The following is an 18,424-nucleotide window of genomic DNA, read 5'->3' on the forward strand; positions in this document are numbered from 1 at the left end:
TTCACAAGGTCCTTTGCTGTTGTTCTGTGATTGATTTGCACTTTTCACACCAAAGAACGTTCATCTCTAGGAGACAGAACGCCTCCTTCCTGAGCGGTGTGATGGCTGCGTGGTCCCATGGTGTTTATACTTGCTTACTATTGTTTGTACAGATGAACGTGGTACCTTCAGGCGTTGCTCCCAAGGATGAACCAGACTTGTGGAGGGCTCCAAATTTTTTTTCTGAGGTCCTGGCTAATTTCTTTTGATTTTCCCATGATGTCAAGCAAAGAGGCACTGAGTTTGAAAGTAGGCCTTGAAATATATCCACAGGTACACCTCTGTTGGGTTTGACATTTTGAACATTGAGATATTAAATAAATGATAGAGAATAGAATCAAAGGAAAAAAGACTGGGCCTTTGTAGGAAGACAGATAGCTGTGGAATGTGTTGGGGGATGGGAGTAGAGCACCGTGTTGATACAGGAAAGACAGCTTTGTGGACTAGAGGTCAGGAGGTGAGGTCAGTTCCCCTTAAGGGAGTAATCAGGGTTTAGTATCTGGTTACCTTCTTCCTGCTGATCTTAAAATGTAAGGATTGGAAAGAGGGAGTGTCTTAACTTCTTACGGCTGAAATCCCGTTAACGGGATCGATTTTACAACAGCCAGTGAAAGTGCAGGGCGCCAAATTCAAACAGATCTCATAATTAGAATTGGAGTATTAAATGGAGTAAAATGGAGTATTACCTCAAGCATTTTATTAACTGCAAAACCACTCATGTCATCTATAGACTGGAATGTCCACAGTGCAAGGTGTTCTACATTGGACGGACAAAGAGACGCCTTCAAGATCGCTTGGCGGAACACAAGTACGCCATACGGGTAGGCAATGAAGACTACCCCATGGCAAGGCACTACAAGTCCTTACACCATGGTAACCCTGCCTCCCTACAAGCTATGGGTATTGATCATGTTCCGGCCTCTATTAGAAAAGGGGACCGTCTTAAACAGTTAAACCAAAGGGAAAGTTTTTGGATTTACAAACTACAGGCCACTAAGTACCCTGGTTTAAATGAAGATATGGATTTCTCACCCTTCCTGTAGGGTCGTGATGGGTCCATTTGCTGTCATCTAGTGGACATTTTGCTTAATTGCCCTCTAGCTATGTTTGGACTGTTGTTCATGTTTTGCTGTGGTCTGGAGTACTGTGGAATATATTGCTTTCTTGTTCTGGACACTTCTCCCAGTCATGGTTAGGGTTGGAACTGCCTCTCTGGGTGTTCTGATGCTTCTAGTTTGGAGTTGTATGCTCATGATAACATAGCTACAGTATTTCACCTTTTCATGTGTATATTATTGCTTACTAGGTGTGTCCAATTTGGTAACCACTCCCTCTTCTAATTAGGGCTAATTGGAAAAGCCTTTCAAAAGAGGACATTGTATTCTCTTTTTTCTGTACTCCCTGACGAAGGCCATGCAGCCGAAACGCGTCGGTTTTTAAACAACTTTGTTTCTATTGAACATGCCATACTAATAAAGGCATTTTAATTAATTATATGAAGAGTGCCTTGGTCCTCCTTTCTTTTTGATGACCAATTTACACCTTTTACCAAAGAGCACCTTCTATCTACCAAAATATACTATAGTGTACCTTAGTAGCGCTTCCCTTCCTCCTCTTTCTAAAGAGGCACTGAGTTTGAAAGTAGGCCTTGAAATATATCCACAGGTACACCTCTGTTGGGTTTGACATTTTGAACATTGAGATATTAAATAAATGATAGAGAATAGAATCAAAGGAAAAAAGACTGGGCCTTTGTAGGAAGACAGATAGCTGTGGAATGTGTTGGGGGATGGGAGTAGAGCACCGTGTTGATACAGGAAAGACAGCTTTGTGGACTAGAGGTCAGGAGGTGAGGTCAGTTCCCCTTAAGGGAGTAATCAGGGTTTAGTATCTGGTTACCTTCTTCCTGCTGATCTTAAAATGTAAGGATTGGAAAGAGGGAGTGTCTTAACTTCTTACGGCTGAAATCCCGTTAACGGGATCGATTTTACAACAGCCAGTGAAAGTGCAGGGCGCCAAATTCAAACAGATCTCATAATTAGAATTCCTCAAACATACAAGTATTATACACCATTTTAAAGAAACTTGTTAATCCCACCACAGTGTCCGATTTCAAAAAGGCTTTATGATGAAAGCATACCATGCGATTATGTTAGGTCAGCACCTAGTCACAGAAAAACACAGCCATTTTTCCAGCCAAAGAGAGGAGTCACAAAAAGCAGAAATAGAGATAAAATGAATCACCTACCTTTGATGATCTTCATCAGATGACACTCATAGGACTTCATGTTACACAATACATGTATGTTTTGTTCGATAAAGTTCATATTTATATCCTAAAATCTGTTTACATTGGTGCGTTATGTTCAGTAATGTTTTGCTTCCAAAACATCTGGTGATTTTGCAGAGAGCCACATCAATTTACGGAAATACTCATAAATGTTTATGAAAATACAAGTGTTATACATGGAATTAAAGATGTACTTAATGCAACCGCTGTGTCAGATTTCAAAAAAGCTTTACAGAAAAAGCACACCATGCAATAATCTGAGTACAGCACTGAGAGACCAAAAGAAGCCATACAGACACCCGCCATGTTGTGGAGTCAACAGAAGTCAGAAATAGCATTATAAATATTCACTTACCTTTGATGATCTTCATCGGAATGCACTCCCAGGAATCCCAGTTCCACAATAAATGTTTGTTTTGTTCGCTAAAGTCCATAATTTGTCCAAATCCCTCTTTTTTTGTTAGCGTGTTTAGTTCCCAAATTCACGAGCCGCAGGCACTTAGTTCAGACGACAGTTCCATTACAGTCCGTAGAAACATGTCAAACGATGTGTTGAATCAATCTTTAGGATGTTTTTATCATAAATCTTCAATAATATTCCAACCGGACAATTCCTTTGTCTTTAGAAATGAAAAGGAACAGAGCTCGTGCTCACGGCCACACGCGAGACTTAACTCATGGCATTCTGCCAGACACCTGACTCAAACAGCTCTTATTCGCTCCCCCTTCACAGAAGCCTGAAACAAGGTTCTAAAGACTGTTGACATCTAGTGGAAGCCTTAGGAAGTGCAATCGGACCACATTTTACACTATCTTGGATAGGCAAAGACTTAACCTTCAAACCTCAGATTTCCCACTTCCTGGTTGGATTTCTTTCTCAGGTTTTTGCCTGCCATATGAGTTCTGTTATACTCACAGACATCATTTAAACAGTTTTAGAAACTTCAGAGTGTTTTCTATCCTAATCTACTAATAATATGCATATCTTAGCTTCTGGGCATGAGTAGCAGGCAGTTTACTCTGGGCACCTTATTCATCCAAGCTACTCAATACTGCCCCCCAGCCATAAGAAGTTATTAAGTAGGATGGAGAGAATTTTTTTGCTGTCTAATGACAGCTGCACAGAACCTTTGGGAATAATTAAACTTGGTTAAGCTTCTCAAGTGTCCGTGAGTTATTTACTCTGAAAAATAAGAACCTAACACCTCCAATTGACTCAGGCTAATTTACATTATTTATCAGAAGCTTCTAAAGCCATGACATCATTTTCTGGTATTTTCCAAGCTGTTTAAAGGCACAGTCAACTTAGTGTATGTAAACTTCTGACCCACTGGAATTGTGATACAGTGAAATAATCTGTCCTTAAACAATTGTTTGGAAAAATGACTTGACATGCGTGTATGTAAACTTCCGACTTCAACTGTATATAGACGGCTACGAATAATCTAGATGAGTACTCTCTCTTGGTAGGTAGTGTGGTCTACAGCTTATCGTGAGGTACTCTACCTAGGCTTCTTGAGAGGCTCGTCCTGTGCCTGGGCCTGATGTTGTTGCTATAGGTGATGAAATGGAAGATGATGATGCCTGTTGCAACCTGCCAGCCTGCCGCCTCAGTCCTCCCACTGCTCTGTCCTCCTCACCTATTATCGATGCGGCTGCGTGTTGTGTAATCTAACCTATCCGCATTGAAAGAAACCAAAAAAAGTATCACGACACAAAGTGTGCTCACACAAAACCAATAACAATAGGTTACAAAATTACGCAGTTCACACTCCTGCCCTGTTCATTTCGCCATGTCACAGAGGGCACATGATGTTCTGTACGTCACACAGGTTGTGTGTCCTAAATCCCAGCCTATTCCCACTCCAAAGCACTATGTGGTTCTATGGATCGCCCTCACTTCACATGACTCGATGTCCTACTGTTGTGGACACGCAGCCTGATATCAATTGATTTCACTCTGAAAGCCTGTGGGGAGAGATTGGTGGTAGACTTTGAAAGTCAAACCAGTGTGTCACCGTCTAGTACTAGTTTGTTGGACTGAAAACAGAGGTAGTTTTGGCACTTGGGAAGCGTTACCCCTGTATTATCTAAAATGAAGCTGATGCAACTTGGGAAGATAAAAGTGATGTTTCGCAGGCTGAGGTCTGCTCTGACTGAGACGACTCATGATTGTATCATAAGGTATTGTACTGCCGATTTTTAAACTTGGACGCTGAATGACACTTGATTTAGGCCTAGCCTCTGTATTTTCAGTTTTATAGAATAATGTAGATATGTCCTTAATTCCTAGCCAACATTTTATGGCTTTAAAAATAAAAAATTGTGGCTAGACTATTAGGAATTATTTTCACATTTTCTAGAAATTATTCGGCAGCTTGTTTTTGAAGGATGTTGACCAGTAGACATTTTGCAGTAATATTTGTTGTAATAGTTTAGGCTGTTGTTACTTTGTTCAGTACCGTTTAACATGTCATGGGCTATTTTTACAGTTCTGCTTTTATTTCAACAACAGTTTGATCTTTACATTTTAATCTGGATATTGTGCTTTCTAGATTACTTGTAGTTTTTTGTTGTTGTCTGTCTGTAATTTTTTGTAATGACTTGGTGCTGCCTATCTTGGCCAGGACGCTCTTGAAAAATAGATTTTAAATCTCAATGAGCCCTTCCTGGTTAAATAAAGGTTAAATAAAATAAAATAAAACATTTGGGACTTGGAAATAGCTCAATATGACTAATGTGTGAGAGCTATGTTACTACTGGGCAGTAATGTTCAATAGGTGAATGATTGTGTGACACACACATAAAACAGATGGCAATTCATTTATTTTCAAGAGCCTATTTTAACTATTGTAACTCTTGACTGAATTTTGAATGTAATTTATAGGTTTTCAGGCAGGTCATGACCTACGACCTACGACCTGAGTTGGTTCTGCTTTTCTGTGTTACGCCTTGGTAATGGTCTCTGTCTGTCGTTGGGAGAAAATTCCTGTATTGCGTAGCTTTCCTAAAACACCCGAGTCCACTGGTATCCCTGTCACTATATTATGACTGTGAGTGTCGCAATAGTCCTTAATGTTTATGTAATTACCACAAACTATTGACCATAGTGTAACTCTGTGTTTGTGTCGGAACTGCTTTGCTTTATCTTGGTCAGAGGTCGCGATTTGTAAATGAGAACTTGTTCTCAACTTGCCTACCTGGTTAAATAAAGGTTAAATAAATAAATCGATTTGTGAAGAGGTTATTGGAAAGTGTGGAATTGATCTGAAAAAACTCTAACATGCCAGACAACTCTCAACCTAATGGTACGTCGCCCACGATAAAGTCTATGGTCTGCCCTTCAATAATGATCACTTGACCTCAATGCCGCCTTGTGTAGTGCCCTCCCACCAATGTTATCACCAATGTTTGTCAGCTCCTTAACCATCTCCCTCTCTCTCCTTTCTACAGGTCAACAGAGAAAATGTCAGGAAACAGCCTGGTTTTACCCATAGTGCTGTGGGGCCGGACGGCGCCCACTCACTGCATCTCCAGCCTGCTGGTCATGGATGACCTCACCACCATCATCACCGGCTGCCACGATGGACAGATCTGCATCTGGGACATGACCCCTGACCTTGAGGTAAGCCTGACATGAACTTTGACCTCCAAACATGCGTTTTGGTACTCGTTCTGGTTAAACATGGACTCATCATCAGGGTTGTCTTCAGTGTGGTGTGATGTAGCAAAATGTTTTGAATCTGCGTACGAATTTTTGTTTTTTGTTTCTGTTCATGTAGTCCAGGGATTGGCAACATGTGGTTCAGGGCTGCAAAGTTTTTTGGGAGATTTTTAGTTTTTGGTCAAAAAAAGATTGTAATATGACCAGGGTTTAATGTAGGAAATCTGTTCAAGTTATTCCCACAAATAAATAAATAAATAAACGTGATGCAGTCTCAATGTAATCAAGGGATGAAGTGAAACCTGTGTCCTTATCAGGGCGTTTCTTTAGCAAAATAACTGCGAATGAACAAAATGGTCAGTTGTCAACACCATATTAAGGTGTGGGGACATTCATTGTATGAAAATAATAAACAAGCAATATTATTTAGCTCTAGCGTATAGCATCATCTGTCCGTCAACAACTCATCTGTGGGAACGTGACGGCTCTCAACAGCAGAAAGAGCTGGCCCCTACTATCCGAGAGATTGTTTGTGAGGAGATTATCTGCCCTCGACATGCAATTTAAACGGGTAAATGATTCACTCGCATTGCTCACTTCTGAAGTTGGATGCCTATTCAACTGAAGCGGAGAGTCTGGAGAACACAGCCAATGATTATAGAGGGGCGACTCCATCACCTGGAAACAGCGTGAGCTAAACTAGAAGATAGAATCAATCACCCAAAAAAGGAGAGATCGCTTGCAAATCATTCCCGTAAATTCAATGTGCGTGTCTCAGGACTTGAAACTGGTGTGGAGGCGGCCAACCCAACTTCCTTCATTAGTAATATTTTCTATAAACTGTTCAGGCGGGAGAAGCTGGGTCCTATGTCGCTAATTAACATTACGCACCGCGCAGGTCCTCTCCAGGATGGGTCTCGCTCACAGGAGGCTGGTGTCACCTTAATTGGGGAGGACGGGCTCATAATAATGGCTGGCGCGTATAAATGGAACGGTATCGAAGTGATAAACGCACGGAAACCACATGTTTTGATACCATTCCATTCCAGCCATTATTGTGTGCTCACACTCCTCTCACCAGCCTCCTGTGGTCTCGCTGTATGATTGTACGAATCCACAGCGAATTGTTCGCCTTGCAACGGAATCGGGGGCTCCTGACCTACGCTGAGAAGAGGATCAGTATAAACCCAGATCTGACTGTTGAAACAACAGAAAGGTGGCCTACACTGAGTGGAGATCCCAGCTACGCGAGCTAAATCTTGAGATGAGGCTTCATCCACCCGGGCAAAACTCATCTTGACCTTTTTCAGAACACAACACACGTTTTCCAATGCCATGGAGGCTCAAGACTTCTTGGAGAATTGCATCAAACCCAAACACACAAGGGGAACGAGTGGACAGATGGAATCCCAATATGACTTGCTCAATATTCCGCGGTGTTCTATCCATGCACGTCACGCAGCCTAGCATATGGCGGCTGTATGCTGCCCTCAGCATAAGAAGATGATTAGGACACCCCCCCCAAGTGGATACAGGAACACTATTGCTGAGCATTGGACTGTTAATATTATTATATTGCCTATGGAACAGGAGGACATTAACACACTGATGACACCATGCCAATTAAGGAACAATGGACAATATTGAGGTGTCAATAGGACTGGGGCAGATGCACGATTTGAGAGCATCCTGTCGGGCTGTATCACCGCCTGGTACGGCAATTGCACCGCCCCTTATCCACAGGGCTCTCCAGAGGGTAGTGAGGTTTGCCCAACGCATCACCGGGTGGCAAATTACCTGCCCTCCAGGACACCTACAGCACCCGATGTCACAGGGAGGCCAAAAAGATCATCAAGGACATCAACCACCCGAGCCACTGCCTGTTCACCCCGCTATCATCCAGAATGTGAGGTCAGTACAGGTTCATCAAAGCTGGGACCGAGAAGCTGTTTTTCAGTGTCTATCTCAAGGCCATCAGACTGTTAACACAACTGTTCATAAAGGTTCATTTGGTGGAGATGTGAATACAGCACAAATTTTGCCTTTATTAAAAACAAGGTAAGGAGCCACCCATTCATTCACTATCACCCACTATCTTTGATAAACACAGATATTAAACTGTTTTACAAAATGTTATCTTCCCGTCTCGAGACTTAATTACCCAAATTGCTCCAAACGGTTTTGTTAAACTTTATTCTCGGTCATTCCGAGTGGCGTAGCGGTCTAAGGCATGCGGTGCTAGAGGCGTCACTACAGACCCGGGTTCGATCCCGGGCTGTATCACAACCGGCTTTGATCGGGAGTCAAAGTGCGCCGCACAATTGGCCCAGCGGCGTCCGGGTTATGGGAGGTTTTGGCCGAGTGGGCTTTACTTGGCTCACCGCGCTCTAGCGACTCCTTGTGGTGGGCCAGGCACCTGCAGGCTGACCAAGGTAGTCAGTTGAATGTTTCCTCCCACACATTGGTGCGGCTTGCTTCCGGGTTAAGTGGGCTGGTGTTAAGAAGCGCGGTTTGGCAGGTCATGTTTTGGAGGACGCCTGACTCGACCTTTGCCTCCTGAACCCGTTGGGGAGTTGCAGCGATGAGACAATCGAAATTGGGGAGAAAAAGGGGTAAAACACAAAGGAAAATATATAATAATACTTTATCCTTGGTTAACCTCTGTCGCCTATTACACATCTTAGATGCTTCATACAGCCTTGGGCTGTTTTCTCTCGCCATGCAGAAAACCGTTTTGATAGACTAGAATGGTCATATCTCTGGTCTGTATTGGAACATGTGGGACTTGGCTCCAATTTCATTCATATGATTAAAATACGATATGCTAATCCCTCAGCCATAGTAATTAGAGGAAATAACTGTTCTGCTCTGTTCACAATCACTAGAAGCCCAGGTAATCTACTGATCACTAAATCTCATTATACATAAACATGATATTTTACTATATCAAGACAATGTATCTGTCAGTCGCTTATACATTGAAGATCATAGATAAATTATAAAATGAATCTAACTAAATCAGCCTTACTGCTTCCCCGATGGGGGCCTAGGGGTTTATGTTTTAGAAACTTACATTTAAATGAATAATGTACTTGTAACCCCCCCCCCCCTAGCCCCTCCCCCCAAACATAAAATTACTAAACAAATAAACACTTTTGGGCTTAGTTTTGGTCAATTTGCGGTGTACAAATTATTTGTATTTTCCGGCCACCAGACCATTCACACTCAACATAAAATCGGCCCGTGGCTGAATCTAGTTGCCTAGCCCTGATGTAGGCCTAGCCCTGATGTAGGCCTAGCCCTGATGTAGGCCTAGCCCTGATGTAGGCCTAGCCCTGATGTAGGCCTAGCCCTGATGTAGGCCTAGCCCTGATGTAGGCCTAGCCCTGATGTAGGCCTAGCCCTGATGTAGGCCTAGCCCTGATGTAGGCCTAGCCCTGATGTAGGCCTAGCCCTGATGTATGAGTGGCCTCTGTGATGTTGTTACTTTGTTAATTCGCAGGTATAAGAGGAACTTAATGTGAAAGTGAAACAGCGGTGTTCCTCAGTGTGACTCTGTCCTGTGGGTGGCCTATGGGTTGAGTGTTTTACCTGACTGTCCTGTCTCCTGTGCTGTTCTCAGATCAGTCCCAGGGCCATGTTGTTCGGTCACACAGCCTCCATCACCTGCCTGTCTAAAGCCAGCCCCTGCAGTGACAAGCAGTACATCGTCAGCGCCTCAGAGAGTGGGTGAGTAGTGAATACAGTAGGCCACAGGGAGCCAATCAGTTGTGTTGTGACAAGGTAGGGGTGGTATACAGAAGAGAGACCTATTTGATAAAAGACCAAGTCCATATTATGGCAAGAACAACTCCAATAAGCAAAGAGAAACGACAGTCCATCGTTACTTTAAGACATGGTCAGTCAGTCAATACGGAACATTTCAAGAACTTTGAAAGTATCTTCAAGTGCATTCACAAAAACCATCAAGCACTATGATGAAACTGGCTCTCATGAGTACGGTACCACAGCCTCAGAAATTGCAGCTCAAATAAATGTTTCACAGAGTTCAAGTAACAGACACATCTCAACATTAACTATTCAGAGGAGACTGCATGAATCAGGCCTTCATGGTCAAATTGCTGCAAAGAAACCACTACTAAAGGACACCAATAAGAAGAAGAGACTTGCTTGGGGCAAGAAACACGAGCAATGGACATTAGACCGGTTGGGATCTGTCACCGCTGTGTCTTTGTGAGACGCAGAGTAGGTGAACGGATGATCTCCACATGTGTGGTTCCCACCGTGAAGCATGGAGGAGGAGGTGTGGGGGTACTTTGCTGGTGACACTGTCAGTGATTTATTTAGAATTCAAGGCACACTTAACCTGCATGGCTACCACAGCATTCTGCAGCGATATGCCATCTGGTTTGCGCTTAGTGGGATTATCATTTGTTTTTCAACTAGACAATGACCCAACACACCTCCAGGCTGTGTAAGGTCTATTTGAACAAGAAGGAGAGTGATGGAGTGCTGCATCAGATGACCTGGCCTCCACAATTACCTGACCTCAACCCAATTGAGATGGTTTGGGATGAGTTGGACCGCAGAGTGAAGGAAAAGCAGCCAACAAGTGCTCAGCATATGTAGGAACTCCTTCAAGACTGTTGGAAAAGCATTCCAGGTGAAGCTGGTTGAGAGGATGCAAAGCTGTCATCAAGGCAAAGGGTGGCTACTTTGAAGAATCTCAAATAGAAAATATATTTTGATTTGTTTAACACTTTTTTTTGGTTACTACGTGATTCCTTATGTGTTGTTACACTACATGACTAAAAGCATGTGGACACCTGCTCATAGAACATCTCATTCCAAAATGTTGGCCATTTTAATATGGAGTTCGTCCCTTGTTTGCTGCTATAAAAGCCTCCACTCCTCTGGGAAGGCTTTCCACAAGAAGTTGTAACATTCCTGCAGGGAGTGTTAGTGAGGTCGGGCACTGATTTTGGGCGATAAGGCTTGGCTCGCAGTCAGCGTTCCAATTCATCCCAACGGGTTGAGGTCAGGGCTCAATCAAGTTCTTCCACACCGGTCTTGACAAACCATTTCTGTATGGACCTCACTTTGTGCACGGGGGGCATTGTCATGCTGAAACGGGAAAGGGCCTTCCCCAAAATGTTGCCTCGAAGTTGGAAGCACAGAATGTCATTGTATGCTGTAGCGTTAAGATTTCCCTTCACTGAAACTGAGGCCTAGCCCAAACCATGAAAAACAGCCCCAGACCATTACTCCTCCTCCACCAAACTTTACAGTTGGCACTATGCATTGTGGCAGGTAAGCGTTCTCCTGGCTTCTGCCAAACCCAGATTCGTCTGTCGGACTGCCAGATGGTGAAGTGTGATTCATCCCTCCAGAGAACGCGTTTCCACTGCTCCACTATCTAATGGCAGCGAGTTTAACACCACTCCAGCCGACGCTTTGCGCATGGTGATCTTAGGCTTGTGTGAGGCTGCTCAGCCATGGAAACCCACTTCCTGAAGCGCTCGCCAAACAGTTGTTGCGTTGACGTTGCTTCCAGAGGCAGTTTGGAGCTCGGTAGTGAGGGTTACAGTTGAGGGACAGACGATTTTTACTCGCGGCGCTCTTCAGCACTCGGCGGCCCCGTTCTGTGAGATTGTGTGGCCTACCACTTTTTGGTTGAGCCGTTGTTGCTCCTAGACGTTTCCACTTCACAATAAAAACATTTATAGTTGACCGGGGCAGCTCGAGCAGGGCAGATATTTGACAAATTGACTTGTTGGAAAGGTGTCATCCTATGACGGTGCCACGTTGAAAGTCCCTGAGCTCTTCAGTACGGGGCCATTCTACCACCAATGTTTGTCTATGGGAGATTGCATGGTAGTGTGCTCGATTTTTATACACCTGTCAGCAACGGGTGTGGCTGAAATAGCCGAATCCACTAATTTGAAGGGGTGTCCACATGCTTTTGTGTGTCTGGTGGTAGTGATTGCTCTAATGTAGTCTATTCACCATCTGCTTTGTGTGCAGGGAGATGTGCCTGTGGGATGTCAACGATGGACGCTGTATAGAGTTCACTAAGCTGGCCTGCGCTCACACAGGGATCCAGGTAACGTATATGACCCTAACTTTTCTCACCACACGTCTGTAGTCCATGGCGCTTTTTCATGTCTGCTGTCTTTGATTCCTCGGTTTGAGGAGGAAGTGAGGAAAGAACTGGAACTGAGGAAACACCGATTGAGACAGAATCTAATCCCGCTCTTCTCTTCTCTCTAGTTCTATCAGTTCACCATCGGTACGCAGCGTGAGGGTCGTCTGCTGTGTAACGGACATTACCCAGAGATCCTAGTGGTGGACGCCACCAGCCTGGAGGTCCTCTACTCCCTCGTCTCTAAGATCTCTCCTGATTGGATCAGCTCCATGAGTATCATACACTCACATCGCACACAAGGTAGCCTACTTCACGCTATGCTATACAATACTATCCTATATTATGCTCTGCTATACAATACTATCCTATATTATGCTATGTTATACTATGCATCATACGCACACCACACACACAAGGTCAGTCAACCATAGGGTTCCAAAATTTCAGAAGCTTTACCAGGTTTTTCAAAAATCCAATTTGGATGATTCCCAGAATCAGTAGGGAATAAGCAGGGAGGGAATCCTCCCAAATGTGATTTTTTGAAAATGTAACTGAACTTTGCACCCCTAGTCCTCCAGCACGGCTTACATCAGCCACTCTGTCTGCCGTCGAGGAACAGTCCACTATCGCTTCTAAAACTTGATTAGATAGACCTCTGACCATGGTGACGGTGTTCAATCGTCATGGTCTGTATTTGCCATGGTAACGTTGTTCAACCGTCATGGTCTGTATTTGCCATGGTAACGTTGTTCAACCGTCATGGTCTGTATTTGCCATGGTAACGTTGTTCAACCGTCATGGTCTGTATTTGCCATGGTAACGTTGTTCAACCGTCATGGTCTGTATTTGCCATGGTAACGTTGTTCAACCGTCATGGTCTGTATTTGCCATGGTAACGTTGTTCAATCGTCATGGTCTGTATTTGCCATGGTAACGTTGTTCAACCGTCATGGTCTGTATTTGCCATGGTAACGTTGGTCAACCGTCATGGTCTGTATTTGCCATGGTAACGTTGTTCAACCGTCATGGTCTGTATTTGCCATGGTAACGTTGTTCAACCGTCATGGTCTGTATTTGCCATGGTAACGTTGGTCAACCGTCATGGTCTGTATTCGCCATGGTAACGTTGGTCAACCGTCATGGTCTGTATTTGCCATGGTAACGTTGGTCAACCGTCATGGTCTGTATTTGCCATGGTAACGTTGGTCAACCGTCATGGTCTGTATTTGCCATGGTAACGTTGGTCAACCGTCATGGTCTGTATTTGCCATGGTAACGTTGGTCAACCGTCATGGTCTGTATTTGCCATGGTAACGTTGGTCAACCGTCATGGTCTGTATTTGCCATGGTAACGTTGTTCAACCGTCATGGTCTGTATTTGCCATGGTAACGTTGTTCAACCGTCATGGTCTGTATGTCTGTATTGAGCCATTGATAGTTGATGCAAACTGTAAACGCCTGCCTAAAACGTATCGGTCTGTGCTTTGCATAGTCACACAATTCTTGCTTTTGTAAAAACCCTTTATTAAACAATTTATAGCCACTGTTAGACTGACACTATGCCTGTGTGTGTGTGTGTCCTCATCATAATGTGTGTGTGTGTGTGTGTCCTCATCATAATGTGTGTGTGTGTGTCCTCATCATAATGTGTGTGTGTGTGTCCTCATCATAATGTGTGTGTGTGTGTGTGTCCTCATCATAATGTGTGTGTCCTCATCATAATGTGTGTGTTCTCATCATAGTGTGTGTGTGTCCTCATCATAATGTGTGTGTGTGTGTGTCCTCATCATAATGTGTGTGTGTCCTCATCATAATGTGTGATTATCCTTTCAGAAGACACAGTGGTAGCAGTATCAGTCACTGGGATACTGAAGGTGTGGATCATCACACAGGATGTCAGCAGGATGCAGGTAGAGTGGGACCGAGGCACATCAGCCTCTACTAGATGTTGTGGTGACCATGCTGTTAGCTACCACACAATACTCATATTAACCAGGATTCGTTCCAGCTAATGACTGTTGGGACTAATTAGAGTAACTGGGACACATGCAGACAATTCAAATGTCTTTTACGGTTCCCAGGAACATTAGCGGTCGCTAAGTGGGATGGAAATGAATAATGAATTTGAGTCACCTCTAAGTGTGTGTTCCTCTTCCTGTTCCTCTTCCTGTTCCTGTTCCTCTTCCTGTTTCTCACCAGGATCTGGATCCTGTGTTTGAGGAGGAGTCTAAGCCCATCTACTGTGGGGGCTGTCAGAGCATCTCTTTCTGCACCTTCACACAGCTCTCTCTGCTGGTGGTCTGCTCCAAGTACTGGAGGGTAGGTGGCTAGAGCTCATGCTCCCTGGGTCTCTCCCTCACTGCCCTGGTTGAAACATTAATAGAATCACACTGTAGACCTAGCCCCCTTAGATTAGGTCTGATTCTAGATCTGTTTATGCTGTGTTGTGGTTGTTGTCAAGACGACACAAACAGATCTGGCATCAGGCTACAGTAGCGCGTAGCTTTGTGTTTGAGTCTTTGGCATGGGGGTTGCAACAACTCTTCATCTTGGACTAATGTATCCTGAAATGTTTGTGTCAGGTGTTTGATGCAGGGGACTATTCCTTGCTGTGCTCGGTGCCCAGTGAGAACGACCAGTCCTGGACCGGAGGAGACTTCATCGCCGCTGACAAGATTATCATCTGGACCGAGGACGGATGCTCCTACATCTACAAGCTCCCCGCCAGGTGAGGAACAACATCACCTGTATAGGAGACATGTGTTATGTTAGCCTGTTAGCCTGTTAGCCTGTTAGGCTGTTAGCCTGTTAGGCTGTTAGCCTGTTAGGCTGTTAGCTTGTTAGGCTGTTAGCTTGTTAGGCTGTTAGCTTGTTAGGCTGTTAGCTTGTTAGGCTGTTAGCTTGTTAGGCTGTTAGCTTGTTAGGCTGTTAGCTTGTTAGGCTGTTAGCTTGTTAGGCTGTTAGCTTGTTAGGCTGTTATCATGGTGTCTGTTATGTTGTCTGTTATACTCGTTGTACCCTTCTACATCTTCTACTCACCTGACAACTATGAATGAATGTAATATATATATATTTTTTTAAATGCACAGTGCAATTATCACGAATATATTATTTCCCATGTTATATCCTAACTAGACAATAGGCTATAAAGGCCTGTGGAAAGTTGTGTAATGTAACTAAAACCAGGGAGGATGAACCAAACTAGACTCATTTGGTGAATTTGCGATGTATGTACGTTAAGACATTTGAGATACAGTTTACTAAGAGATACAGAGCATTCGGAAAGAAATTCAGACGCCTTCCCTTTCTCCACATTTTGTTACGTTACAGCCTTATTCTAAAATGGACAAAATACTTATTTTTTTTTGTCATCAATCTACACACAATACCCATAATGACAAAGCGAGGACAGTTTTTTTTCAGTTTTTATTTTTTCAACAAAACAGAAATACCTTATATACAGTGGGGAGAACAAGTATTTGATACACTGCCGATTTTGCAGGTTTTCCTACTTACAAAGCATGTAGAGGTCTGTAATTTTTATCATAGGTACACTTCAACTGTGAGAGACGGAATCTAAAACAAAAATCCAGAAAATCACATTGTATGATTTTTAAATAATTAATTTGCATTTTATTGCATGACATAAGTATTTGATCACCTACCAACCAGTAAGAATTCCGGCTCTCACAGACCTGTTAGTTTTTCTTTAAGAAGCCCTCCTGTTCTCCACTCATTACCTGTATTAACTGCACCTGTTTGAACTCGTTACCTGTATAAAAGACACCTGTCCACACACTCAATCAAACAGATTCCAACCTCTCCACAATGGCCAAGACCAGAGAGCTGTGTAAGGACATCAGGGATAAAATTGTAGACCTGCACAAGGCTGGGATGGGCTACAGGACAATAGGCAAGCAGCTTGGTGAGAAGGAAACAACTGTTGGCGCAATTATTAGAAAATGGAAGAAGTTCAAGATGACGGTCAATCACCCTCGGTCTGGGGCTCCATGCAAGATTTTACCTCGTGGGGCATCAATGATCATGAGGAAGGTGAGGGATCAGCCCAGAACTACACGGCAGGACCTGGTCAATGACCTGAAGAGAGCTGGGACCACAGTCTCAAAGAAAACCATTAGTAACACACTACGCCGTCATGGATTAAAATCCTGCAGCGCACGCAAGGTCCCCCTGCTTAAGCCAGTGCATGTCCAGGCCTGTCTGAAGTTTGCCAATGACCATCTGGATGATCCAGAGGAGGAATGGGAGAAGGTCATGTGGTCTGATGAGACAAAAATAGAGCTTTTTGGTCTAACTCCACTCGCCGTGTTTGGAGGAAGAAGAAGTATGAGTACAACCCCAAGAACACCATCCCAACCGTGAAGCATGGAGGTGGAAACATCATTCTTTGGGGATGCTTTTCTGCAAAGGGGACAGGACGACTGCACCGTATTGAGGGGAGGATGGATGGGGCCATGTATCGCGAGATCTTGGCCAACAACCTCCTTCCCTCAGTAAGAGCATTGAAGATGGGTCGTGGCTGGGTCTTCCAGCATGACAACGACACGAAGCACACAGCCATGGCAACTAAGGAGTGGCTCCGTAAGAAGCATCTCAAGGTCCTGGAGTGGCCTAGCCAGTCTCCAGACCTGAACCCAATAGGAAATCTTTGGAGGGAGCTGAAACTCCGTATTGCCCAGCGACAGCCCCGAAACCTGAAGGATCTGGAGAAGATCTGTAGGGAGGAGTGGGCCAAAATCCCTGCTGCAGTGTGTGCAAACCTGGTCAAGAACTACAGGAAACGTATGATCTCTGTAATTGCAAACAAAGGTTTCTGTACCAAATATTAAGTTCTGCTTTTCTGATGTATCAAATACTTATGTCATGCAATAAAATGCAAATTAATTACTTAAAAATCATACAATGTGATTTTCTGGATTTTTGTTTTAGATTCCGTCTCTCATAGTTGAAGTGTACCTATGATAAAAATTACAGACCTCTACATGCTTTGTAAGTAGGAAAACCTGCAAAATCGGCAGTGTATCAAATACTTGTTCTCCCCACTGTACATACACTACCGTTCAAAAGTTTTGAGTCATTTAGAAATGTCCTTGTATTTGAAAGAAAAAAAAAGAAAAAAATCATTTTTAAAATAACATGACATTTATCAGAGGCGTCTGCTTCTCAAACTAGTCACTAATGTACTTGTCCTCTTGCTCAGTTGTGCACTGAGGCCTCCCACTCTTTCTATTGGTTAGAGCTGGTTAGAGCTAGTTTGCGCTGTTCTGTGAAGGGAGCGTTGTACAAGATCTTCAGTTTCTTGGCAATTTCTCACATGGAATAGCCTTCATTTCTCAGAACAGGAATAGACTGATGAGTTTGAGAAGGAAGTGCATTGTCTCTGGCCATTTGGAGCCTGTAAACGAACCCACAAATGCTGATGCTCCAAATTCTCAACTAGTCTAAAGAAGGCCAGTTTTATTGCTTCTTTAATCAGGACAGCAGTTTTCAGCTGTGCTAACATAAAGGGTTTTCATACGATCAATTAGACTTTTAAAATTATTAACTTAACACAACGTGCCATTGGAACACAGGAGTGATGGTTGCTGATAATGGGCCTCTGTACGCCTATGTAGATATTCCATAAAATAGTTTACCGTTTCCAGCTACAATAGTCATTTACAACATTAACAATGTCTACACTATATTTCTGATACAGTTGATGTTATTTTAATGGACAAAAAATGTGCTTTTTCTTTCAAAAACAAGAATTTCTAAGTGACCCTAAACTTTTGAAAGGTGGTGTTAAGTATTCAGACCCTTTGCTATGAGACTCGATGTTGAGATCAGGTGCATCCTGTTTCCATTGATGATCCTTGAGATGTTTCTACCACCACCTGTGGTAAATTCAATAGTTTGGACATGATTATTTTGGAAAAGAAACACACCTGTCTATATAAGTTCCCACAGTTGACAGTGCATGTCAGAGAGAGAAAACAAGCCATGAGGTTGAAGGAATTGTCTGTAGCGCTCCGAGACAGGTTTGTTAGAGGCATAGATCTGGGGAAGGGTAACAAAAAATGTCTGCAGTATTGAAGATCCCCAAGAACACAGTGGCCTCCATCATTGTTGAATGGAAGATGTTTGGAACCACCAAGACTCTTCCTAGAGCTGGCCGCCCGGCTAAACTGAGTGATCGGGGGAGAAGGGCCTTGGTCAGGGAGGTGACCAGAACCTGATGGTCACTCTGACAGAGCTCCAGAGTTCCTCTGTGGAGAACGTTGTC

The 18,424-nt window shown here is 43.6% G+C and overlaps 1 protein-coding gene across 2 annotated transcripts in view; it reads left to right on the forward strand.

Annotated features, from left to right (window-relative positions):
• The window catches only part of LOC139544398 (WD repeat-containing protein 7-like), a 371,233-nt gene that overhangs the window by 10,335 nt on the left and 342,474 nt on the right, over positions 1–18,424 (forward strand). For both annotated transcript variants that reach the window (XM_071351437.1, XM_071351438.1), the window contains exons 2-8: positions 5,783–5,954; positions 9,616–9,722; positions 12,018–12,096; positions 12,264–12,438; positions 13,972–14,048; positions 14,338–14,457; positions 14,721–14,866. In XM_071351437.1, the coding sequence (XP_071207538.1) occupies positions 5,796–5,954; positions 9,616–9,722; positions 12,018–12,096; positions 12,264–12,438; positions 13,972–14,048; positions 14,338–14,457; positions 14,721–14,866 (863 nt within the window). In that variant the 5' untranslated portion in view covers positions 5,783–5,795. The remainder of the gene's footprint in view (positions 1–5,782; positions 5,955–9,615; positions 9,723–12,017; positions 12,097–12,263; positions 12,439–13,971; positions 14,049–14,337; positions 14,458–14,720; positions 14,867–18,424) is intronic.

This window comes from Salvelinus alpinus, chromosome 18 (assembly GCF_045679555.1).
Source record: "Salvelinus alpinus chromosome 18, SLU_Salpinus.1, whole genome shotgun sequence".
Classification (NCBI taxonomy): domain Eukaryota; kingdom Metazoa; phylum Chordata; class Actinopteri; order Salmoniformes; family Salmonidae; genus Salvelinus; species Salvelinus alpinus.